General features: G+C 38.6%; 1 protein-coding gene across 1 annotated transcript; it reads left to right on the forward strand.

Annotated features, from left to right (window-relative positions):
- The first annotated feature begins 816 nt into the window (after positions 1 to 816).
- Positions 817 to 25,534, forward strand: cyth1a (cytohesin 1a). Its single transcript, XM_079253220.1, has 13 exons — positions 817 to 999; positions 12,619 to 12,701; positions 14,401 to 14,465; positions 15,599 to 15,665; positions 15,738 to 15,856; positions 16,866 to 16,946; positions 17,128 to 17,240; positions 18,258 to 18,406; positions 18,485 to 18,596; positions 21,908 to 21,984; positions 22,061 to 22,129; positions 22,307 to 22,461; positions 23,673 to 25,534. The coding sequence occupies exons 1-13, from the start codon at positions 972 to 974 to the stop codon at positions 23,749 to 23,751; spliced, it is 1,197 nt and encodes a 398-aa protein (XP_079109346.1). The 5' UTR covers positions 817 to 971; the 3' UTR covers positions 23,752 to 25,534.
- The last annotated feature ends 554 nt before the right edge of the window (positions 25,535 to 26,088 follow it).

Here is a 26,088-nt window from a genome sequence, read left to right on the forward strand (position 1 = left end):
CTGCCGTTAGCGACCAGCGTTACGTAAAGTTAGCGTAAACAACACAGTTCATTAAAGATGACGTTTTCATCCCAGCACGCTCATGATTTTACATGCCTTCACGTTTTCTGTTGGTGGAAAGGGAATATGGCTGGTTGCTACTACGTGAGAAATTACTTTACGTCATTTGTGGTCTTCGTTTAAGAACTTATATATATAAAAAATACTTTAAAGAAATTTGCCCATGATGTAATTTACCCTGCTGCCTTATAATAAAATATTTAAAGGGGATTTCATGATCAATTAAAAGTATTAAGGGAAAAGTAAAACAGAAATGTAGGGCAGGAAGAGTCCATTTAGGTGGAAACTAGATGAACACACTTGCATGTACTCGCTGAACTAGACACAAGTCAGATAAAAATTTTTTTGCACAAGCCTCAAAGATCCATATATTTGCATCTTTTTGTAAAATAATTGCAATAAAAGCAGTATGTTTATGTTTGTCTGTCTTTTTGTTTCTATCATGTAGAGATGTTTAAAAGTAGCTCAGTTATAACTATAACTGGGCTACTTTTATATGAAGTAAATGCTCAGATATAGTAGTAATATTGAAATCCCATTGTACTTTTCATAGAATACATTATATTGTGAAAGAGGAGCTGTGTCCTCAGCAGTGAGCGGCGAGGTGTTGTTTTATTGTTAAAGGTGAAACCGGAAGTACATAATTTATATCTCGTCAACTTGACAGTAGCTCGCGCTTCGGAGGGCAGGCTGGTTAAAGTCCGATTACTCTCCTTAACACACCACTCCCTTGTGCTGACGGTAGAAACACCCTTAATTACCGAGGGAGTCATTACGCTGTTTATCCAGTTTACTTAAAGTTTGAAAACTTTGAAATTCAGTAAATTGTCGGTAATTATTTTCGGTTAAAGTTTTGTCTCGAGGAAACCTCCGGAAACTATTTCTTTGCAGACTTGAGAGACGCCAGCAGCATGGTGTTGAAATCTGAGGACGGCGTAGGTGAGTGAAATTACGACGGAACTGCATTTTATTTATTTATTTATTTTTTTTTCAAAATTCCGCTCAATATAAAGTTAAACGGCTCCAAATCGCTGTCTGGTGTTGAAAAGTGTTGATTTTCTATGTGTTTATAGAAATAAATCTCCAAATATTTAGACTGGGCTTGCTTATTGTGTTGATGTCAGTAGTTATGCATGGCCACTTTATTTTTCACTGTCGCTATCCTCACAAGTTAAATCTACCATGCCTTGCAAGCCACAAACTCGTAGAAAACGCAAACAAAAACAGATTGCTGTTTCACAGAAGGCGTGTGATTCGCATTGATTCTTCCAGCTAAATTATTACATTTCCACAACATCTGAATGTAAAAAAAAAAAAAAAGTTTAAATGGCATATTTTGAGCTTAAATCAGAAAATGTTTGAACAGCTTGAGGCTTATTGAAGGCCCTCAGTGTCAGTTTTCACTAAATACTAAGCAACAGGTGTGACAGCACAGTACCTCCTGTGTACCAGTATTTTCACCAAGTACTCTGGTTCTGGTTAAACATGATCATGTTGCCTCAGAAACCCACAACATGGTTAGGATTGTAATAGTGCGATGGGTATGTGGCCTTTGGTGTGAAACAGAAGGCCTTTGTTGGTCAGCTTGATTTTTTTTTTTTTTTTTTAAACCTCCTTAGCCTGGTTAGTCTGGGAGCAATAATTAGCACCCATGACTTGCGTCACTATTAATCATGTTGGATAACAGCGAAAGTCTGGTCTGTTGTAAGCTACAGCTCCTTTGTTCTACTGAACTTTTCCTTAGTGGTTCTGGCTGAGCCCGGCTGGCATGCAGCTGCCTTGTTTTTACAGGCAATGAGAGATGGAGAGAGAAGAGAAGTCAATACTTTTTAAGTCCATTTGTCTGTGCCACTTAGAGGTGGGTGGTCTGGGAAGTTAAAGTAGTTGTCACTAATGGTTCCCTAATGAGCGGTGCTGAAAGCTCTAATGGGCCCTGTGGTACGGTGTACCCTGCCTGGCACTAATGCCCTGGTAGTTTGATAATCGTCATCATCTTCCTATAATCACATCGCAGCCTCCTTTCTGCATCAGCTGTAGTCCTCCTTTCCACTCAGGCCATCATTCATGCTGGTTGTTACTGCTATAATAGAAAATTGATTTAACAGTGCAGAGGAGTGATGTATTATTGTATGTGGGGCTGGGCGATATGACCAAAATCTCATATTCCGATATAGCTCGTTTTATATCCCCATAACGATATACATTGGGATATAAAATGACAATATCAAATTGTTTGTGTAATTTTGTGTCAGTCATCAGTTATTTGTCAGATGTGCTTGCCAACGACCGCAGTGACCTCCTTCCATCTGCAAGAAACTATGGCTGTATGACGCTTCACCGGTAAATACCTATACAGTCTATGGTAAATACCTGTTGCAGTGTTTGCGTCTGGAGTTTCTTGATGTTGATTTTGCAGTGTTTGCTCGTTGACTCTATTCTTTATTCTGTATTCTTTATCCTGATTCTTGTGCAGGTGATAAAATGAGTTGTGTCGAAATCCGTTGCTGGGACTGTGAGCTAGTCTGTTGTCCGTTCCATGTTTGTCTTTTTACATCCAAACTGCATCCATGCGACAGAAATTTCCCCTCTTTTATGAACAAGCTCATCAGTTTTGGTTTGGTGGTCATCTTATAGTGATTCATCCTGCTCTGAAACACATCTGCTACTGTATTTCTCCATGTTTGTTTATATATTGCAGCATGCACGCTGTAAAGCGCATCTTGACGTAAAATACTGCAGTAAAGCACCTTATCGTAGCGTAAACAATAGCGCCTCATATGAAACGGTTGACATTTTCTATCATCCAAACAATATATATCGTCACATATCGCCCAGCCCTAATTGTATGTATCATATTTGGGAGCTCAGCAATACTTGGTTGGTTGTGTTGTGGACTTTTTTGGGACCGGAAGACATATATATACTATATTAGACCACTTCAACATATGTGTTGTGATAGGAAGTAATTTTAAATGTTCAACATGTGAAAAACCTTAAAAGTCTCGTGCTCAGAAAACTTCAGATTACATAACATAATCCTGAAAATAGCCCGATCTGAAAGGCTTCAGAAGTTAAGTCCAAAAAAGGCATGAGGCTCAATAGCTTAATGTATTATACTCCGATTTCCATATTCCAAATCAGAGGTCTTATGACGTCCTGATTCTTTTTTTTTTTTTTTCTTTAAAAAAAACCCAGCATATCTCATGTTGTTTTACATTTTTCACACTTTATCTTTTAAATATTAAAAAAATATATTTTTGGTTAAGTAATTAATTCATGATATAAGCAATAAAATATTGAGAATTATTTTTTAAATCATACCTTATTATTATCTCACAGTGAGAAGAAGATTTATTGGCCACATTGGTGCAGAGAAGTCAAGTCTAAACTGGTTTCAGGTTTAAATCTAGTGGCATCTGTCATGAATTTACCTGCCAAGCTTTCAACGTCACTGCATGTACTGTTAACACCTGGTTCATTTGTGAGGGCCATGTGTACACCCATACATCTGTCACCATGCAAACCGGGTAAACGAAGTCTACCTGAATCTGTTGCTTTTTTCAGTCAGAAACATTTTAAGTCACAGATGCATTTAATTGTTTTTTCTATCTTCAGAAATTGAACATCTCTCATTTTTACAACTGTGTTTTTCTTTCAGTTCCACGCTTTTCTGCCAACATTTTATTATTTTACTCTCCTATATCAGCTTTAGTGAAAATGTTTTTCAGGTTTGTCAGCAACAGGTATAGACATGCCTCTCGTTCTTTATAAGAAACCAAATTCTGTGATCATTCCTCTTGATAAGGCCCAGAAATTCAAACTAGGCAGCAGACCGAAACTCAAATGAAAGTATTTAAAAAGAGTCTTAAAATTATTGATCATGACAGAAGACTTTGATTCGGTAGTTCAGTATGCCATTCTTTTGTTTAATTTTGAACCAAAATGTAAGAAACGCTTTGTCAGTGTGGCAAACATTTGAGAACAGTAATCTGAGCTGTGTTCCTGCTCTGCTGGACTTATCTATTTTTAACACTAGCTTTTTGTGCACATTTTAATAGTTAAACATGCATGCAGGGATTCAGTCACAAAGTTGAAAACCAGGAAAGTGACAGAAAAGGTATGTTATTGTCTTTTCTTATTTGGTAAAACCTAAGCTTTTGCTCCTCAACTCAGCAAAGACAACAGCTTACAAACAGGAAGCCAAAACTTTGACAACATCCTTACAGGAAATGACATCTCACAGTTTGTGCAAGGCCAAACATTTCTTGGAGCAAGACAGACAGATACAAAGACACTGAAAATGTAGCTCCACAATAATGGAAACTGGAAACAAAAAAAAAAGACCTTTGACTTTTCCAGCTTTCCCACCATGTGTTGCAGACGTTTGTGTTTGATTGGCAATAAAGGATGTTGACAGTAGAACAGTCCAGATAACAATCAAGGCTGACCGTATCAGAGGACAAAGGCATGCATTGTGGGAAAAAATAGCACTTCCGCCTTTGAGGGAAAACATGCAGTAGCTTTCACAGCTGCTCATCTAAACAATTAATGTCAATAAAACATAAAGCGGGTTATTAAAGAAAGCTGCCTCTTTGTTTTCAGAATGATTCATTGTTCATGTGTGTTTGTGCAAGTTACTGCGGGATGTTTACACTGTTTAGACATCTGTGTGTTTGCTTTAGACTCAAGCAGTATGGTGGCAGGCCTTGCTATACATTCATTAGCTCCGGTCCCCGCACACCCACCCACGTCCACTGGTCCCAACATTCCTGTGCAGCAGCTTCAACACCAGGCTGACTGTGAACTATGTTGACATGTGATGTTAGAGTAGCGATGGGATCATTTCAGTCTGAGTTGCCTTCTTTTGTGATCATTCTGTAGCTGCTCTGAAAGCTGTTGGAAAATGTTATTTGTTTATTTAGTCTAAATGAAAGTGCTGTAAAACATAACCCAAAATTGTCTTTAACTTGTCGGCAGCTTAGATTGGACCAATATCAGCTTTCTGGTTAAAAACAACACCACTGCACTGACAGACTGGGCTGCATGTGGGGGAGCAGTTTTAGAATCACAACCACTACTGCCCTGAATGTGCCCTTTGATGAGGGGTCACAACTTGACATTTCTGCATTTTAAAGGGGTCACAAGCTAAAATGGCTGGGAAACTACACTTTGCCATGCTGTATACATATTTACTTTCCTCTTTCTGTTATTTTAGCCTTAACTTTGTTCTGTGATTGCCTTGAGGAAAAAAAAAAAAACATTTTAATGCGTCTGATCTTCGGCTGTAATTTTTCAAAGAGTATTTTTAGAGTAATATTGAGACTGATAATGACATGGCTAACAGTAGGGGCATTTGAGCCTTGTATTCTGTTTTTAATCTATACATTTTGATTCCTGTTTGAAGCATTTATTAGTCATTGTCTCCTCAGACACAAATTCTTTGTCGTTGTGAGTATTTGTTCGCTTCACTTTTTCACATCCTCTGAAGACCGCTGTCTATAACAACACAAACACCCTACCTAAAGCAAGATATGATGGCACAGTCTGTTAGAGTTGTAACTCAGTTTATAAGCGGAAACCAGGTGGAATAGCTCTTTTATTATGGAGTGGCACAGTTCAGCCAGCACAGCAGAGGGCTCCAGGTTGACTCATCCATCTCTAAACAGACATGAAGCAAGGGCTCACTGCCTCAGACACTCCCAGGGCAACTGCACACTCATTTTTGTAAAAACACAGACTATGAAGAGGAATGCTGGGAACCTTGCTCAGTCTCATGAGAGCATCATTTGCATCTGGATAACACTCATGCACTAGCCTTAACAAAAACACACAGTTGTGTCCAGCACAGACTCCTTTGTTAAACTTGGAGGTGATGTTGTCAGAATGACTGGCCACGTAACGGATCAGGAGAGGAATGTTCTGGCTTGAGCTGTGACTCATAATAACAGCTCATACTAGAGCTTATGTCTTCCTCACACCCTCTATGGGAAACGCCTGGAAGAATAAAACATATCCATATAAAGTTTTGTCTTTATGGGTCTTTGTTTTTTGTTTGTTTGTTTGTATCCATTTTTGGACACCAAACACAATATGTGTTTGTTGTGTTGATATAACCGTTAACACTGAGATATATATATATATATATATATATATATATATATATATATATATATATATATATATATAATTTTTTTTTTTACCATTATAATTTATTAATAGTATGAAAACATGAGTTATTATTAACTTTTTCAAAATTGTAAAAGCTGTGAATACACAGAATACAATTTCTCAGAAAAGAAAACAAATCTGATCAGATTTTGCGCCTGTTGCCAGGAAATCTGTGTATTTTACCATTCATAGAAACAGAGGGCACAGTGGTATGAATACATCGGCCTTCTGTTCCTCTTACTGTATTGCTGTGTTGCACTTGTTTTGTTTCTGAGAGAAAGAAAAAGGCAGAGAAAAAATATGACCACTGGGTGGAGCCTCCATGTTGATGGTAGTGACAGCATGTGGAGAGAGAGTGAGGCGGTGAGTAAGGATTCTTTCCAAATGGACTATCTGTCAGCGTGCTGCGAGCGGGCTGATAGCTGTGCTGTATCACTGAGAAGCCTCAACAGTATCTCCCTCTCTGCCTGGAGGAGCAGACTCCTTTCTTCTGCGCTTAAAATGTGGATGTCTGCTTCACGTAGGATCTAGGAAAAGCAGAAAGCTGGGTCTCTCTATATATGTGTGTGTATGTATATGAATATTTATATATATATATATATATATATATATATATATATATATATATATATATATATATATATATATATATATATATGTATGTATAAATATTTATATAAATCAAGGTGGAGTGAAAACAAGAGGAGCTCTCAGGAAGTAAAGTGACTGGAGAATTTCTCATTCAGGTTAGCACTAAAATATCTTTATTTGGTTTATTATGTTATTTTTTGTAACTTGTCTGTGAGACTTTGGTCTGATTTAATTATGTGACATCCCTCTGCTATACTTTAACAGTGTTAGACAGTGTTAAATCAATGCCGGTGGAGATCATGCTTGCTGTACCATTTGAAACAAACAAGTGAAAACACTACTGGATTTTTTTTTGTCTGTATCATCCTCCAGTACAGTAAACGCTATAAAGGTTGATGAATGGAGCTTGACTGACACATGAAATGACTAACTGAGAACCGGTGTGCACACTTATAACTGTGTTATTGGTTGGGGGTTTGTTTTGTTTGTATGAGATAAGAAGGAAGTATAAAGCTGCATTTTGTTTTACTTTGTAGAATAATTTATCCGAAGACCAGCATATTAACAATTCCAGAGATAAAGCCTTTGTCTAAGTTTAAGTGTTAGGAAGCAAATTAATGTCCGTTGATGTAAAAAAAAAAAAAAAAAAGCCAAACTTCTCAGTCTTGTTGAAGAACAAGGCTCCTTGTAGACACAAAGGGAGAGCTGTGACTGTCCCACCACTCTTCCCACTGTCTCTGTGTTCTCCTGCCATTTGCCTTCCCACGCCTCCCTGGCCAAACACAGGGCTCCTTCTCCTCCCTCATTCCTCCTCTCACCTTCTCCTACCCATAGGCCAGGTTGGATGCTTCTTGGATCTTGGTGCTTTTCAGTCTGGTTATGGGTGCATTTGTCTGTTTATCATGCCAAGGATTAGGAGGTTATAGATGAACAAGTTCTTTCAGATGGCCACATTAAAGGATAGAATGCCTTTACATCCTTTGCTCTGCTCTGTTGCAAGATTTTAATACAGAAGTTGAGTATGTGTCTATGTGTGTGGTTTCAAATATAAATGAGAGAGAGGCCCCTTGGGATTTACTTTAGTAATGAGATGCAGTCTCAGATGGTAGGTCAGCAACTTAAATGGTCATATTTTAAGTCTTTTTTTGTGTTAAGCAGCCAAAAGCTGGAAAGAGTATTAGGTAGACTTCTGTGTACTGCTGTGTGAGGGGTTTTGTCCATTCCAGCAAGCACTATTGATTGTGTGTTTTGCGCTGAATGCATCAAACCTTATTATGAAGTAGACTGCTTCTTGTTACTGTTGGGGCAGTTATTGGTTTTGGCACGGGGGTCGATTGATTGGAGCCTACAGGGACTTTTGAGGGAGGAGGGTGCCTTTTTAGTAAGTTTTAAAGTGGTTAAATGTGTAACTGCACAGACAACAGTTATACAGCAGCAAAAACACTTGAAAGGAAAAGGTCAAGAGAGGCAGGTGGAGAGTGGCTTGATAAATTGATGTTCGTTCTTAAATTTTACTACCAAGTTTGGTTAAAAGGGAAATGAAAGGTCAAAGATAGGGGAGAGACAGAGAATGGCAGAAAGCAGATTAAGCAGAGGAGCAGGGTAATCAAGCCTAAGTGTAAAGGGTTCAAAGAGGGGTGTTTCCTAAACAAAATAAAGGAGGGAAAAAGCTGTAGACACTATGAAATATGAAAGGGGAGCAATTGTTTCTCACAGTTTAATCTTATTTTTTCACTCTGTGCACTTCATGCAAATGTAATCAAAGTACCGTCACACTCACAGGTGGCTGTGCATTTCATTGCATATTCCTTCTGTTAGCATATTACTGGTAGCCTTGCAATATAAACATGTTCAGTGATGCTGACACCTGTTTCTGGGAACCACCAAACAACAATGTTTTAGAGTAAAATTATCCCAATTTTCAGCCCTGTAACACTAAAGATGATACAGTTACTGTTAGAACAGCAAATGATTTTTATAACCTGTGAGTTTAGATTTGTCTAATGTCTTTGTTCAGTAACTGTGCTGCATGGGTCAGCAAAGGAAAAAAAATGATTTAGTTTATTTCTTTCTTTCTTTTTTTTGTCTTGATCCATAAGTGCTGAGAGAGTTCTCTAATTTGGGCCATGTTTGCATGGAGGGGACTGAGAAATCCTGCAAGCATGGAGAATTCTAATTTTCTCCATTTTCCAAGGAGAATTCTTCAGTGATCTGGGTGGATATGAGATGTCTGCTCTTTTTTTTAAAATTTTATTTAACCAGGATGGCAATCAAGATGTGTATTAGTAGGCTCTGCCGCAGTGGGAGAGGAAACTATAATTGGTCTCTCCCTTGATGTCCCATCCCTGGTGCTCTCTGCTGACCCAACCCTGGCTATAAACAGCTTTGTCCTTCTAAGAACACTTCAGATACTCTTAGTAGCAAAAATAAGGACATATTGCAGGGAAAATGTTCATATGATTTAGAGCTCAGTCAAGCATTTGATTGATTGAAAAACTCCAAAAGTAATGATGGAAAACCGTAGACTGGGTCTAAAGCAGTACAGCATTGCAGAAGAAGGCATCATTGTCAGCCTTAAGGGGCCAAGTATTGATTGTTTAAAGTAATAAATTTGGATTTAATAGCGTTCATAAATGTCGAGAAATATTCCAGAGGATATAGAATACGAGCACTTTGGCCTATCCTTTTTTTTTAAAATTTTTTTTTATTTTTTATTAAGAACAGATTTCCATATCACTGCACTATCTTGTTCTCAGCAAGGTCCTCTGTCGATACTTGATCATTGCCAGTAATCTTTTATTGATTAGTCTTTTATTGTAAATGCTCATTGATTTTAAGTTAAATTTGACTGTTTATTTTCTTGTATCTTTGTTTTAATAATCTTTGTGGTTGAAAAGGAAGAGGTCTCAGGCAAAGAGTGAACATTTTTGTTTGGTTATATTATCATAGATTGTAGCGTTGTGATGTTAAACAAAAAAACAAGTTGCTGAATCCTGATTCGTAGCCAGCCTGAAGAGTCATGTGGGCTCTTGTGACTTTACCCTAGTCTTATTGCGCGGATGCACTCATTACATGCACGCCTTCATCTGCATACACGCCTATGTAAGTAATTCCCCTGACTGACCTGTTTTCTAGACAGTGCAAGTCCCTGAAGGGATGACAATGTGACTTGTCTGTTTTTCTATTATTGTCAGCTGACCCAACTCTGCATCTGAGAAAGTCTTGTGGTCAGAATTATACTAGAGAAGTTCAGTACATACTGTAAATGTGGCAAACAAAAGTGTTTTCTGCAACTCCTTTATCACTTCACTAAAACCAAATAATCAGTCCCTCTTTTCTTCATTTGCCTTTTTGCCTCCCTATTTTTCATTTCCTTTTCTGTCCTTGATGACACTTTTTTTGTTGGCAGAAGTTTATAAAATGAGTCAAATCAGCAGTTCAAGACAGGAGAATCAAATGCCTCTCAGTAGATGGTTACAGTGGATGGTTTTCCCCTCACCTGCTGTGTTCTGGAAAATGACACCCATTCAGCGCCTACATATTGGCACAGTTGTGGTTGGGGCTTCTCCCTTCCCTGATGTTGTCTTGCTTATTTTGGGTAAAGTCAAGAAGGCTAGTTTCTCGATTAATTCAGATGACATTAGAGAAGTACAGTGATCCTTTTAAGTTAAACTTTTTTCATTGCAAGATCTGGCTGCCATGTTGCATGTGTTCTACTGATCTTACTTGTGCTCTTGGATAAAGCAAGTGAGTAGAGTTCATGCTTCAATGATCATTTTGCTGTGTTTTTGCCTCCTTGGAGATAAATTATAGTCTTTTCTGCAGATTTCTCTTCTCAGCTCTTCCACCTTGTGGTCTTCTTTTTCAGCCAGGAATGCTGCGGTTGTTTGGTGTTTGTAAATGCAGTCCTGCGTTGCGTTGTGTGGTTTCCTTCATTGTTGCCAGCTGCCTAATCTTGCACCATGTTTCCAGAAAGAGAAATGGACTTCCTACTTCAAACTCGTACTCCCTGTTCCTCATTCTTTGCTGTTTACCACAAGAACAATCTGGAATTACTCAAGTGATGTGAATCTTGAGGATGAAGTACACAAGTTCATGCAATCTTAGATCTATTGGTGCTTTCAAAACATTCATGGCATATCTGATATTATTACTCCTAAGGGAACAAGGAAAAAAAAGTTGCATACATATTTGGTATCTGTCTTTACTCAGCACCATCCTCTCAACTCCCTCTTGTAAGCAAGAGGGTTTGTTATGATCCAACCATGGTTTCCATGGATACTCAGAACATTTTGATGCAGCTGGCTCACAAGAGGTGCTGTAGACAGAGAGGTATGATGTGTAAAAAGGTTATCCAATGTTGGGTGGACTGCTGTGTTCCCCAAACTGTCTGAAAACAAGATGGGGAAGACAGCATTGCTTTGTTTTGGCATTTCTCAACAGCCTGCTGTAAGTCTCCTGCTTTTCTTTTTTTTTTTTTTTTTTTTGCTTCCATTGTACATTGTCTTTGTGTTGAATATTAACAGACATTCCAGTGAATGTCATGGGTATTTGCCTCAAGATGTTGAGACTTGTATGCCTTTTGCTTATTGATAAAGTGTGAAAGGCACAGTTAAGCTAATCATTTCTCTGTCACTCACAGTTCATGTTCTTGTTGTATCTTTTGTTGTGCCGCATGTTTTTGGTGTTTCATCCACTCACCCTGTACAAGAGAGTTAGACATGATTCCTCTTTTCTTTCATTACTAGATAACCGTTGCCTTGTTAAATGTTTCTAGACTTCTGCCGAGTCAGCCATATAGTCAAGCCCTTTAACCTTTAAACTCTGCTGCTGTGTTAATGGGGAAAAGTAGTAGAGGTCGGGTCAGGACAGGGCTCATGCCTGGTCACTAGGGGAACCAGAAGAATGCCTCGCATGATAGATAAAAATGATTCTTGTCTTGTTTGTTTAATTATTTCCAGCATTGACCCAGGAGTACTATGAGGCCAAACATCCAAATAATTGATATCAGATTCTATTCAGCTATTGACTAAAATGATGAAACATTGAATTGGAATATCAGCAATATGGATTGATTTTATTTGAATAACTTTTTCTGCACTTCAGAAATGTATCTGCTTTGCACATATTTTCTACTAAAGTCCTTTATTTCATCACCATCTGTCCCTGATTGGGGACAGATGGTGTGTACTTCACGGAGTCTTCCATCAAGGGCTTTATAATGGCTTTCTTACTCAGGTGAACAGTTTCAAACATTGAAATCAGTCTCTTCTTGACTTACTTGCCCCTTTTATTTAATGCAATACAAAGTTCAGTGCTTTAAACTAAATGAAACCAAACTGTGCTTGGACTTTTCTTAATTTGAGTGTGATTTCATTTGTGCTTTTAGGACACTGCTCAACCCTCAGTAGTCGTCACAGAGCAAGCTAATTATAACTACCTATTGTGTGCTCAGCAGCAGCACTTAGAGACCTGTCACGCTTGTTCTGCTGTAGTACTGATGGTGATGGAAGTGTCTTACCTGACCTGATCGATTTCATTAAGTCACTGAAATGTTAATTTCTCCTCAGATTCTCTTGCTGGCTTGGGTCTCTGCATGAATGTTTATAATAACTCTGAAAGCATGATTAAATAAATCTTTACACAGTCATGCAGTCACCTTTTGATTTGAATAAAAATCAAGTAAAATTAGATTTTGGTGCAACGACACAACTTTAGGGATAAGTTTAAGGAACATATGTGCACAGATGAGAGTTGAGGTGCGGCTAACCCTTAATCTTCCCCTTTATCTTTCTATAGTGCCAGACGACCTCACTCCAGAGGAGCAGCAGGAGCTGGAGAATATCCGCCGGCGCAAGCAAGAGCTGCAGGAGGAAATTCAGGTAATAATGAAAGAAGATATGCCGGTGTACGTAAATATGCCTGCTCAGATCTGGGAGTACATAAACAGTAAAAAGGGCTACAATAAGCATGGTGGAAGACTTTTGGAAACATTTTAAAAAACAGTGACAGTTGCCAGAATAAGATATTCATATAGTTATGCTTGAGATTTAGTGGGGGTTTTTTTTGGGTGAAAGGGTGTCCTTTAAATCCAGATTTTCAAAAAATCTATTTAGCTGTCCACTTCATGAAATATGAGGTGTATCTTGTCAAGTACTCATTTGTTTGGCAAATAATTTATATTCATTGTTGATCCATTTGTGTTCTGTAAATGTACTGTGTTTAACAAAAAAGGGAAACCTCCATTGATGTAACGGGAATCTTTTGGGTATTTGATTAAAATGCAACTTTGAATGTAAAAATATCACAACAAATGACTTTATACAGAATCATTATAAGGTTTGTGTGAATGTGTGTATGAAAGCAGCCAGTGAGTGAAACATTGCTCATGATTCCCCAGCAAAGCCCTGGATTCAAATCAGCTCTGTCGAATTTCCCTAAAGTGGTTTATCTGATTTCTGTCCATGACCAATGCTGATTTATTTATTTTTTTTGACTGAGGATATGATCCCAGAGCACAGCAGATTTATTCTAGATAGCTGCTCATGGTTATTCTGTCACTCAGTAACCAGCAATAGTAAAATATGTCCCACTGGGGATCAGACTGTTAGTGATGTGACTTCCACACACCCCCATGGACACACACATTCTACTTCTCTTCTCCACTCTTCACCGTGGGGTCAGTCTGTATACTGACCCCACTTCTCATCTGTGACTCCCACACCCTCCTCTGCTGGTCCTGTATGTCAAGGCTCCCCACCGCAACCCCCTTCTGTTCTGTATGAGCTAAGCCTTTGTTTGTGGAGGCAAGCATCTGAGGAATGTGTTGTGATTGCGCAGTCCTTGAAAACACAGATGTTCCCTTTGTGATTTGGTCTGTGGTAAGTTAGTATTTTGCAAAAGAAATCGTGCACCAACACTGTAGAAGGGTATGAATGAGGGGACTTGATTATAATAAATAACACCATTTAAAAACCAAATTTTTTGTATACTAAAATATTTTCTTATCCGAAACCCTTTTATTCCACACTTGCGTCAAGATGATGTCACCCTCCTCAACCTTCCTGCGCCAGACTGGCACCAGCAGGGCAGCATGATCGACTAAATCTGCCTTTATGGCCATTAATCACTAAAAAGCAACATAAAATATAATCCACTTATACGCTTTCTTACTCCATTTGTATTGAGGATATTGTCTAATCTCCTCTGGCCAGTGAAATTCAGATTGAGAGGATTGCTGGGGTGAGCACACATATAAACACATATTTTCTGGTATGAGAGTCATTGTTCTTGTTTAGTTTAAAAAGGAGGACAAAGGTGATTGTCCAACAATATTTAAAATGAGAAGCCACTGTTCTTTGTTAATCTTTTTAACTCCAGTGAATATTTATGTAATAGGCCACCTGGCTTACTAGCAAACAGGTAATTCCTTTTTGTTTTTTTTGTTTTTTTAAAGAAAATATATGAATGCTGCGCTTGTTTGTGTTGGACACACACTTCCATTCCTCTCTGTAGTTTCAACTATCATATAATTCACACACTTTCATGTCACTTTTACATGAATGCTTGTTTTCTTTACAGCGGCTGAAGGATGAGATAGCAGAAGTGACCAGTGAGATTGAGGACCTGGGGTCCACCGAGGACAGGTAAATAAATGGGACCAGACCTCCTCCTGATCACACATTTCTCTCTCTGTTTTCCCTAAACTGGCTCCTTGCTTCCCAGCTATTGACTTAGCAAAATGAAGCTGTCAATTATTCATGTTTGATGGCCAAGTCAAGCCTTCCATCACACCAAATACTCTCCCCCAAATTGGTTTAGCTTTTAAGGCCGTTTAAATGTTTTATCAGGCACACCCCCATGATGGGAGGCCTCTTTGAATAATGTAGCGGGTGTGCGGGCAGAAGCAGACAATAGATGGTCTCAGGAGAGGGAGAGCTTGGATCTAGTCTACTCAAGTGGATAGGGATCCTGTCAGCTATTGAGATGATCCGAAAAACTCTTATCAGTTGCATTTGTAACCCATTAGGGAGTCCAGGCATCTTCTTTTGATGTTTTTTTTTTTTTAAATTTTAAATGTGATACATTGATTGAAAACTATAAACGGTCATTTGTGTGAGTGCTGGTCTGTGGTTGACAAAATGCAAAGGAATGCTTGTGGGAAGAACTAGTGACGTCTCATCAACTGGGAATGTAACCATGGTGATAGCAGACTCTTAGGATGCACTTTGACCCTTGAATAATTCAAGCTCTGAGAAATAAGACATTCCCATATGCGTCTCAACACTTTAGCATCTCACATGATCAACACCTTTCTTCATGTCATCTCCAGCCCTGGCCAAAGAATAAAATGTTGTGCTTAGAGGCTGTAAAAATATATATATTATTCACTGGTCTGGTACTTGAGAGTAATATGTGACTTTATGACTAACGAAGACCCAAAAGTGACAAAAAACTATTGATTGAATCCTTTAAAATGGAAGTTAAACTTTTTGATATAATATAGAAATGGGATTTTGGTAAGCTGATATTTTCTGCTTGTTATTCATTGGCATAGTTGTAAACTTTAAAGTATTTTTCATATTTTTCCTACATCCTTGACCAAATAAGGCATTTTATAACAAATTGCCAGATAAATTGATAGAAAGAAAAAGACAAGTTCTTCTCTCCTCATATGATCACATTGACATCAGTACCAAAATATTATAGAATGGAGGTCATTTCCAACATTATGGTCATGAGTTCAAGCACAACTAACTGGGTAATTCTTGCTTTACAGGAAAAACATGCAGAGGAATAAGCAGGTGGCCATGGGCCGCAAGAAATTTAACATGGACCCCAAAAAGGTAGGTGAAAGTTGAATGTATCCCACATGTTTTCATAAGCAGGATGTAACTATGGACCCTCTTTATTTTCAGGGGATCCAGTTCCTCATTGAGAACGACTTGCTGAAGAATACCAGGGGTGACATCGCTCAATTCCTCTACAAAGGCGAAGGCCTCAACAAAACAGCCATAGGAGATTACCTCGGAGAGAGGTCAGGAGAAAGTGTTAATGCTTTATCTTACTCTCTTTTATGCTCTTGATCCTCCATCTGTGTGATTGATAAAAGCTTCAAATGGAGTGCATACTTTCTTTATTACGGTTTCCTCTTGGTCAGACACACGCCCATCCTTTTCCAAACATTTTGCTTATTGGTTCCACATTTAAACTATCCTCTCTAGGCATTGTCTCTCATTCAATAGCCTCCATCTGTCTTTGATTATCTTACTCATTCACCAGTATTAACCAGACTCATAGCTCTGGAACGCATGTGTTGGAAAGCAATTAAGGATTTCACTGTAGATCAGAGATTGTCCGTGCTAGATGGACACACGTAATGCCGGAAATATTGTATTTGATATAGAGCCGGCACAGCCTGGAGGCAGTTCTTTTGTTGCAGTCAGGGTGTGGTCTTCTGTAAAGTCAGACCAGGAAATGGAGCTGATGGACGCTCTCTGCTGGATTGCTATCAAGCTTTCTAAGTGTTTGTGATTCTGTGAGGAGAGGCTAACAGCAAGGGAGTCTTTAGAGCCGTGTGGTCTTTTGTCCACTGAAAATGGTGGTGACTGGATATGACTATAAGCTCCATAGAGCATTCCCATGATCCCACAGGGCAGATCATTTACTCTGAAGGACTTAAAGCTTGGGGATGATCTCATGATCTAGATTAGATGATGAATAAGAGAGGATGGGGGTATATGCTCTCCATTGTATCACACACCTTTTAAGCCTGTTTTAGACAGAACAAATCTGATAAGTTCACAGTCACGTTTCTGTTCGGTATTCTGACATTTGTGTATCAGATGAGACCAACCATTACTGCAGAAGCCCTGTTTATTCCTGCTTAACAACCATGTCCCAGATGAAAAATGAATAAAAATTGTGGAACCATTCTTAATGCTGAAAGTAATAATTGGCTTTTTCCCCTATTTATATGGTCATTGTTTTGAGCTTTTGACATGGTAACTGGTTAGAAACATTTGTTTCCTCCCTGTCTCTTTTAGAGATGACTTCAATGTCCAAGTCCTCCATGCTTTTGTTGAGCTTCACGAATTCACGGACCTCAACCTGGTGCAAGCCCTGAGGTAAGCTAATATTCTCCATTTAGACATAAATCATATGATGATAACTTTTTAAGAGAACCCTGATTTGCAACTAGCAAGGATGCATCTGTCAGCTTTGGTCTCGTGTCTGAGAAGAGAAAATTAATCATCTTAATAGTGGACGTTAGACAGCTGCTGACTGCAGAGTTGTTTCTCATGACAGGCAGTTTCTGTGGAGCTTTCGGCTGCCAGGAGAGGCCCAGAAGATTGACCGCATGATGGAGGCCTTTGCTCAGCGTTATTGCCAGTGCAACCCTGGTGTTTTCCAGTCCACAGGTACTGCCATCAACTCACAAAGTTGTAAAGCTTGTAGTGTTGTCATAAAAAAATATTAACAGTTGAACAGGATAAAATGGATGAGCTTTTATCTTGTGGTTTGAGAAAATTACTTGGATGAGAACCACGATTAGTGTTCAATTTGTTTGAAAGTGGGCTTCTTAATTCAGGAGTGTAACCAGTCTCTGCCAGCAGTGTTAATGAATTCTATTAGTTTAATTACATTTTCTGGTAGATTAATGTTAGGTTAGGGAAAAGATCACAATGAGAGGAAGTTGGAAGCTGTATTTTCAGTCAAACTGAGCTGAAATGACTGACTGTAATTTTGCAGAGGTGGGAGAGACAATGGCCAAACACTTGCACATACTGAATAGGAAGGCCTGTGCAAAACTACTTATGAGGCACTTGTGCATATGATAATGTTAGTAGGCAACAGATCCAACTGTGTGTGTGTGTGTGTGTGAGAAACCCTGAATGATTTCCAGTTTATATTCTGTTAGAATGTATTGGATAATGAAAAGGGCTCTAAAGTGCGTGATTTTCCATGCTGCTGAAATGTTATGCCAAGTCATATCTAAAAGCATTATATCTAAGCTGCTTTATTTAGCAGACACAAAGTCTGCTATGTGTCTCACTTTTGGGAAATCGTTCTCTGAACAGACGGCTCAACATAGATTCAGATGGATATGAATATTACATGGGGCTTTTCAAGCCTAACAGTGCTTATGAAGTGCTGCTGTGTCAGCCGTGTCTTTAAGCCAATGCATGTGTTTCTGATGTGCACGTGGAGAAACACACATGCATTTTTAACTGCCCACGTGTAGTCTGCCCACTCTCTCTGCTAATGAAGCTACTTCTGTCTGCTCCTCTCTGCTGTGGTCCCAAAAGTGCAGTGCTTTCAGCTCAGCTAATTTACATTCATATTTAAACCCAACATTAAACACTGGTACCATTTTTTATGATAACGTCAACTTTTAACACTTCAGCAAGCCTCTCCCATCTGATTGTGTGTTGCAGACACCTGTTACATCCTCTCATTTGCCATAATCATGCTAAACACCAGCCTTCACAATCCCAATGTGAAGGACAAGCCAACTGTGGAGCGATTCATCTCCATGAACAGAGGCATAAATGATGGAGGAGATTTGCCTGAAGACCTGCTCAGGGTGAGTTGCTTTTCCAGACTTTGCCACCAGTGTCCTTCTGCATTTTCCCTAATCTGAAATGTTATCTCCTTGACACAGAATCTGTATGACAGCATCAAGAATGAACCTTTTAAAATTCCAGAAGATGATGGCAATGACCTCACACACACTTTCTTCAACCCAGACAGAGAGGGCTGGCTGCTAAAACTCGGTGAGTGACAGTATCTACTGTGGGCACAAACTGTAATGGGAGCAATGTCATTATTACGACCGTTCCTGTGAAAGAATTTGTTGCGTCTGTATTCCAGTTTATGTTTTGAACAAAACAAGTGTCTCCCCCATGGTCAATGGACTCTGTGTGTTTGTGTGTGGGTGTGTGTTAAGGTACCTGTAAGCACGTGTGAATAGGTGGTATACACATTCGACTAGAGACATCTGAAGATGCTTCAATGTATTATAAATGCGGCCTTGAAATCAGACCACCACATGTAGAGACATTTGAATTATTGAAGACACACATAGACACGCACACATGCCCACAATTACTGACTTTAAAAACTTATGGATGGTGTTTTTGTGCAAATTTCAGCAAAACTATCATGTTTGGAAGCTGATCTGGTATTCAGCTAATCTTCATATTTTTCCAGCCTATTTGCATTTTATCTGAACTCTGTTACCCCTTCAGGGACATTTTTCATTTCCAAATAAGCTAAATTTCAGACACACACATATTTCTGTCATTGGAAATGTTCCAGAGAATCTCGACCTGTAAGATCACTCAACGGAGAGAAAATCACAATCCTAGTTGCCACATTTCTCCAGCTTCTGTTTCCTCTCTGTTGTACAGATTCACAGTGATTTTAAAGAATTTGTAATTTTGAAGAAAAATTGAATCCCATGATCAGTATGAATCTGTGCAACTGACTACAAAAGGAGGGGTTTATAATGTTTCTTTCTGTAGTGACTGCTAACATGCAGATGTGAATAAAACAATCAGGGTGGAAGGTGAATTACTTGATGAAACAGAAATTGATCCAAGTTGAGGTGATTTTTCATGCAGTGTTTTTGGCAACTTTTGTAGAGTTTGCATTGAGTAGGCCTCCCTCTTGTGGACGGATAAAGAACATGTTAATAAAAAAAAAAGCTGTAAAGCACTGCATTAAAGCCTTACTGGAAGGAGAATTAAAAGGACTGGTGCTATAATTCCTTATAATTTAATTTGATTTGTTATGTTTTCTTTTCTTCGTTTGTTTGTTTGTTCCCATGATTTTGGCTGTTGTCTTTCCTCAGGAGGTATGTACACCTGCTCTTTCCCAACGCTAGTCCATCTCTCAGCTCTCAGGTGCTTTTTGGTGGTCTGCCATGCTTTTGTTCTCTTTTTCATTTTTTTCCAATGCCATTCGAAATGGGTATTTTGGTCTGTAAATTGCTTTTCGTCTCTCCATTGACTCATTTGAACTTCAGATGTTTGTCTTTTCAGTGTCTCATTGACCTGGTGGTTTGTCCACACTTTTATCTTTTGTCGAGCTCCGGGCACATTAGTTGCTTGTGGGTTTGACTCGGTACTGCTGCTTTGTGACAACTCTACTCAGCGGCTTGACCCTTTTTTCTCTGTATGCTCTGGTGGTTACTCTCTTTGATCTTCTTTTTATTTGGAAGCTGCATCATACCATTTTTCCATCCAGCGAGCAAAGCACAGAACTTTTGGAATTGATCATGAACCAATTATCTATTTGAAAGGTGTCTTTTGTGTTTTGCTTGCATGGAAAGGGAATAATGCACCCTTTTTATCAGTATATCTCTGCTATTCTTATCTCGTGCCAGAAATGAAGGGTAAGAGTGCTGCGGCCTGTTGCGGTGCTGGACTAGATTGGACCAAACTGTGAGAGGAAAAAGACAGGCAAAGGAGTATGCTCAAAGGGATTTGCCATTGCTCAAATAATTTTTATTCAGCATTTTAAATCTGTTTCTAAAGTGCACCTGTTTTTGTCATTTCCCACTGTGATTTTTTTTTTAGTTTTTCTTTTATTTTGATCATTTATTCGCTCATTTATTGCAGCGACAAAGAATATTCAATCAAAAAAGGAATATAAATGATAAAGTTTTTTTACTCCCAGCCTTCATGTCCATCCTCCCACAGTCCTGTCTTGCATGGGTTACTTGGTCCAGTCTGGCCCAGCATCATCCCTGCAACAATCTACTGGAACTCTTTGTCTCTAAGTGACAGGAAGTGATGTGATCATTAAACCAATCACAACTTTGACCCAGGCCAATCAAATCTTAGGCCATCAGCTGTGTCATTCTGCCATCACGTCTGCGTTACCCGTTGTCTGCTTTCCTTTTTTGTTGTTTGTTTTTTGCCATTGCAACATGCTCATGCATCAGTATGTGGCAAAGAGTCACAGATCTCCATCTTTGTTACTTCTCAAGGGTGTCTGTAGATACTAAGCGTAGAATCAAGTGTGTTGACCTATCATGATGTCTGTAATATGATGGGATATCATATACAGTGCCACTGCTGTTATATGATGATAGACGTGTGTTTTTTCATGTTTAAACAGAAACCTTCTGAAAACTTTGCCTGTCAGGAATGGGTTTCACATTTCAGCATCTTACTAACACTGGTGGTGGGATAGTCTAGTCTAGACGAGGCTTATGTTCCCATGCCATGATTAGAAAAGCTCTCTCCTGCATCTCAGTGAATACTGCTTTTATATGTCTGAGAAATTACTCAACCAAACCCAAACAGGAAATCCTAGTCTGAATGCCTTCAGAGAAGCCTCTTTGCTCCAGGACTAGAATTCCAGCCCTATTGAATTTTTGGCATCCCATCCTCCCAGTTAAACTGCCATCCACCTCTGTGATCAGGTTTCTTCTCATAGGAAGTCTGGGTGACTATTGGGTTAAAAGGTCAACCACAGATCAGCGAGCACAGAGTTAACCAAAGACCCCTCAGTGGATGTTACTGAGGTCAGAGCGTGATCTTCAATCTCTCCTTACTTTCCAAATTCAGCTCTCACTTACTAATTTGAGCTCTCTCAGCATTTATAACTGCCTTCAAGTAATTTAATTAGGGTGGTTCATGAAGTTCAATGAGAGCAAAGCACATCAAAATGCATACTTTGTATTGATTCTGGCTTTCTAGATTGATCCGAGTCTGCAAACAAGGGAAGTCATTTAAATGAGGAGAGTTTCAAGGCACCATGAAAATGTAATTAAAGGAGAAATAGTTTCAATTTAACATCCACCGTCTCCATATTATCTGAACAAATGTAAGGTAATTCATTTTAAATGTCTGTGAAAAGAGTATTTTAAGTTGTGGTGATAGCAGTAAAAGGGGAAAAGAAATATGGTGATGAAGCCAAGGAAGAGCTGTTAAGAGGAGTCATCTGAAGCTGTCATATGTCTGTCTGCACATACATCTGTCTGTCTGCTGCTCGAGCTGGCGCTTTGGTGCTCGTTCCTCTCTTCTTTTTCCCTGTTTTTGTTGAGCTGCTCTGATACTGGCCGTTTGCTCCACAGGGGGACGAGTAAAAACCTGGAAGAGGAGGTGGTTCATCCTCACAGACAACTGTCTTTACTACTTTGAGTACACCACAGTAAGTACTGTTTTTCTCAGTTCCAGCTTCGGGTTTTGCAGCAAAAATGTGATTTACCTGTTTTACATTTGTGCAGGACAAAGAGCCCAGAGGAATCATCCCACTGGAGAACCTGAGCATCAAAGAAGTGGAGGACAAGAAGCCTGTATGTACAGCTCCCTCTCTTGGTTCATCATACAACTGCACACAGTTGGATCAATAATAAGATTAAACATTTGTGCAGTTTTGATCTGCAGTATTTAGAGATATATAATTCAACTTTAGATAAATAACTATATCAGCATCCTGTAATTTCTGACCTTTATATGTTTTATATTTGCAGAACTGCTTTGAGCTTTTTATCCCCGATAATAAGGACCAGGTGATAAAAGCGTGCAAAACTGAGGCTGATGGACGTGTTGTCGAGGGCAACCACACTTTTTATCGCATCTCTGCCCCCACTGCTGAGGAGAAAGAGGAATGGATGAACAGCATTAAGTAAATGCTTGTTTTCTTTCTTTTTTGGTTCATTGTGACTGTACATTTATTTTAATGCAAAGCTCATAGCAGCAAATCAGATGGTTTTAACTGCAAGTACAACTTCAGGGGAAAAAAAGTGGTAAAGCATGATATCAACATTTTTGAAAACTGGAAGCATTACATATATGCCTGAATGTTGGCCTCTCTTTTTTTTCAGTTTAATAGAGAAGTAGAAAACTACCATTGCAGATATGAGAACTAAAACTAGATCACTAGCTGGGTACTTTGAGTTCTGTCATATGGTTAAGTACTGAAGTAGCTTTTTTTAATGTTTGGATCAATTGCAGTGTCATCCAAGTCTTTACTTTGGCTTCCTTTACACCAAACAAGATTTACAACACTTAGACAATGATCATCCGGGTGCCTGAACCCGTCTAGACTCTTAGTGGCTTATTATTGGTAAGCTAATTACCTCAGTCAGACTTTTGTGCGTCTCTCCATGAATTCCCTGCAAAACAACTGATTAGTTGCAATGTTTTCCATGAGGTCAATTGCTTCAAGGGCAAGGTCTGACTGGTAGCAGAGCACTGGTATCAAGCATTTACACTTTGAAGATGTTAGGGACTTGCATCTTTTTAAATTGTAAATGAATCCAAAACCAATGGAAGAAAATTCAATTGACACATTGATTTAGAAATGACTTTGTTTTTTACATCAACTATACAAAAAGTCTGAATTTATTATTCACTTTCCCCTCACCAGGAAGTTCACTGAAGCCTTCTTTTTTATGAGCTGAAAGAATTATACATAAAATATCAATCATATAAATGTCTTATGGGTTCACTTTAACTCCAAAATGATACAAATATACTTTCAAAAGCTGCAGGTTGTATTAAATGCATTTCACGGCTCAGTACAGTGAAAACTAAATCTGCTCTTTGTCTTTGAAAATTTCGTTTGGAAAATTGTTTGTTTTACAACTAATAAGAAAAACTGGGATATTATGAACTGTTTGAGTATTCCCTCAAAGTAAAAAGAAACAAACTATAAATTACATAAACTACATCCTGAAGTGATCTTTTTTGGATTCTAGTTTGTTTCTAATATCTAAACTGAAAAAGATAACTAGTCATGAACATATTCACTGAAATATGCTGTATTAGAGCATCAGTTTGTACAATTGTTTCCAATATGTTTTTGTCTGAAATCTTCTCTGTATGTTCCCACAGAGCTGCCATCAGCAGGGACCCCTTCTACGATATGTTGGCTGCCAGGAAGCAGAAAGTATCGTCCATGAAGAGGCACTAGAACTGCTCAGAACTCCTGACATTGCACTTGAATAAGCAGGGGATTTGCTTGCTCCGTCTGAGCTAGTGCAGATTCCACAGTTAAGGACTGCCTCGGACCTTTCCAAGGGATTTCTCAAGGACACATCCCAGGACAGGCTTTTGGACTCCATGGGAAGCATGCCAAGGTTTTTAGTTCACAGTCAGGGTTAAAGCCTCTCTTACCTCTTGTCTGAATGTCTCCTTTTCTCTCACAGCTTTGTATGTTCTCATTGTCTTAGGCAGGAAGGGAATTTGCTGTTAATCTGAGCAAAATCCCACCTGAAGAATCTTTAAAAAGAACACAACCCATTATACATTGTACCAATAGACAACATGCAAATAATCCTGCAGGCACCCATTGCACTCATTGTTCGTACTCAGCAGGTCTGACCGAGTGAGGAACCCCAACCAAAATATTCTTCACAATCTGAAAGAAAAGCCAAGAGCTTTTCAGATGTGCTTTAATATGTTTTGGTATTATGTGTCTGTTTTTACAGCTTTTACTGTTTAATCCTCCTTGTTGGTAGCTTTTGTAAAATAAAACGGTCTTGCAGCAGATGCCGCAAAAAGGCCATTTTGGGAGGTGGGTGGGAGAAATTTGCCAACTGATAGACCTTTTATAGAAATAAACAAAACAAACACTTTTCTGTTACTAAGAAAACAAAGAGTTGCCACTCAGGAGATTGCTTAAAAAAGAAGAAAAATGTGTTTGCCTGGGTCATCAGGTGCTCCACAAATCCTCATCTTAGGCTGAATTGTTTTTGTAAATGTGAAACTTAAGTGTGTCTTTTGTTCTGGATGGAGGTTTCTGATCCAAGTCTCCAAACTCATTTCCTGAATGCTCCAGAGATGCAACTAGAGGATTAGCTGTGGGCTTTTGAGGTCTTAGGATGCCTGGAAAACACAAGTGTCAGTCCCCTTTTTTGTTTTTTTTTTTCTCTACACAAACCTATCCTTGTTTGTCTCTAACACAAGATCACTTATTATTATTGAATCATACAGAAATAACTTAAATGTTGGAAAACTTTCTTTACTGCTGCACAGTGCCTGGTGCTCTTTGTAGATTTAGTGTGATGAGAATTGCTGCTGGTTAGCGAGTGTGATTTTTTTTTTTCTTTTTCTTCATAAATGTTCCTTTCCAAACCAAGCAAAGCTTTTTTTTTTGTGTCTGTCTTTAATACCCATGCTCCATGTAGTTGCCTTTTTAATTATAAGACCAAACCCATCCACCTCACTAACCATTGTAAAGTACTGTATGCTTTGGCTTGTTTAAGGCATGTTGTTGTTTTGGAGGCTTTAAAGGATTGAATTGATGTCTGGAAATAAGCATCTTGGTGTGAGTAAATACAGAATTACTTTTAGGAAAATACTGTCACAAACCAGTGAGGAAGGTTCTGATGGCTGACCACTTGCTTTGCAGTTGACTCTTGTTTTATGTGTCATTGTTGTGCGTACCCATCACCCCCTGCTTGCTCAGTTTTCTGCTTCTATTCCTCTCTGCTTCTGGAGATGAAGTGCTCCAAGAGCATTTAACAAAACAATCGTAATTCTCAACAGTATTGGTTTATTTATCAAAGTTGTATATATTTAAATGTATAATAGGTATTTTCTCCTTATTTTTTATTAGTTTTGCCAGTTTTCATTTAGCTTTCAGCTATATTTTAGGTTTCTATTATTGCCATTTAATCAATTTGAAATAAAGCCTTGTTTCTCTCAACTCTGACTTTTGGAGCTTGTTTACGATGCTTAGAACTAATGTGAGGCCCACGATGCAGTTCTAAATGTACACCATTAGATGGCAGCATGTAACAGCATTCTTCTGCAAAAGTAAGAAGTATGGTGATAAACATTGTTGATCAATTGCAGTTTTACTAAGTTGGTTGCTAATTAAATTGTGGGTTAAGTTCAGTCTGACTGTTTTGTGTCCGTGATGACTGAATGCTACTTCCGCTTGATGCCATCCTTGAAATTAAATCAAGCGTCATCCCTTCTGACAGGTAGTGTGCATTTCTCCAACCACATTTGGCCTTTTTTTATGTTTTTTTTTTTTTTTTTTTTTTTTTTTTTTATGGAGCCCTTTTACACTGAGTGCTGAAATCCAGCCTTTATTTATGGCTGCATTTCATATTATTTCACATGCTTGCTTTTTAAAGTATTTATGGCACAAATGTCGGGTCAGCGGGGAAAAGGTCGATATTTACAAGTGAATATGTATCATATTCAATGATGCCTGGAAAAGCAATCAATAGAAATGACTTTCTCAATAGAACGGGCATGCAGGAAATGAGAGGGCATAAGTATAACTGTGATAGTGCTG

This window comes from Telmatherina bonti (assembly GCF_933228915.1).
Source record: "Telmatherina bonti genome assembly, chromosome: 14".
NCBI lineage: Eukaryota > Metazoa > Chordata > Actinopteri > Atheriniformes > Telmatherinidae > Telmatherina > Telmatherina bonti.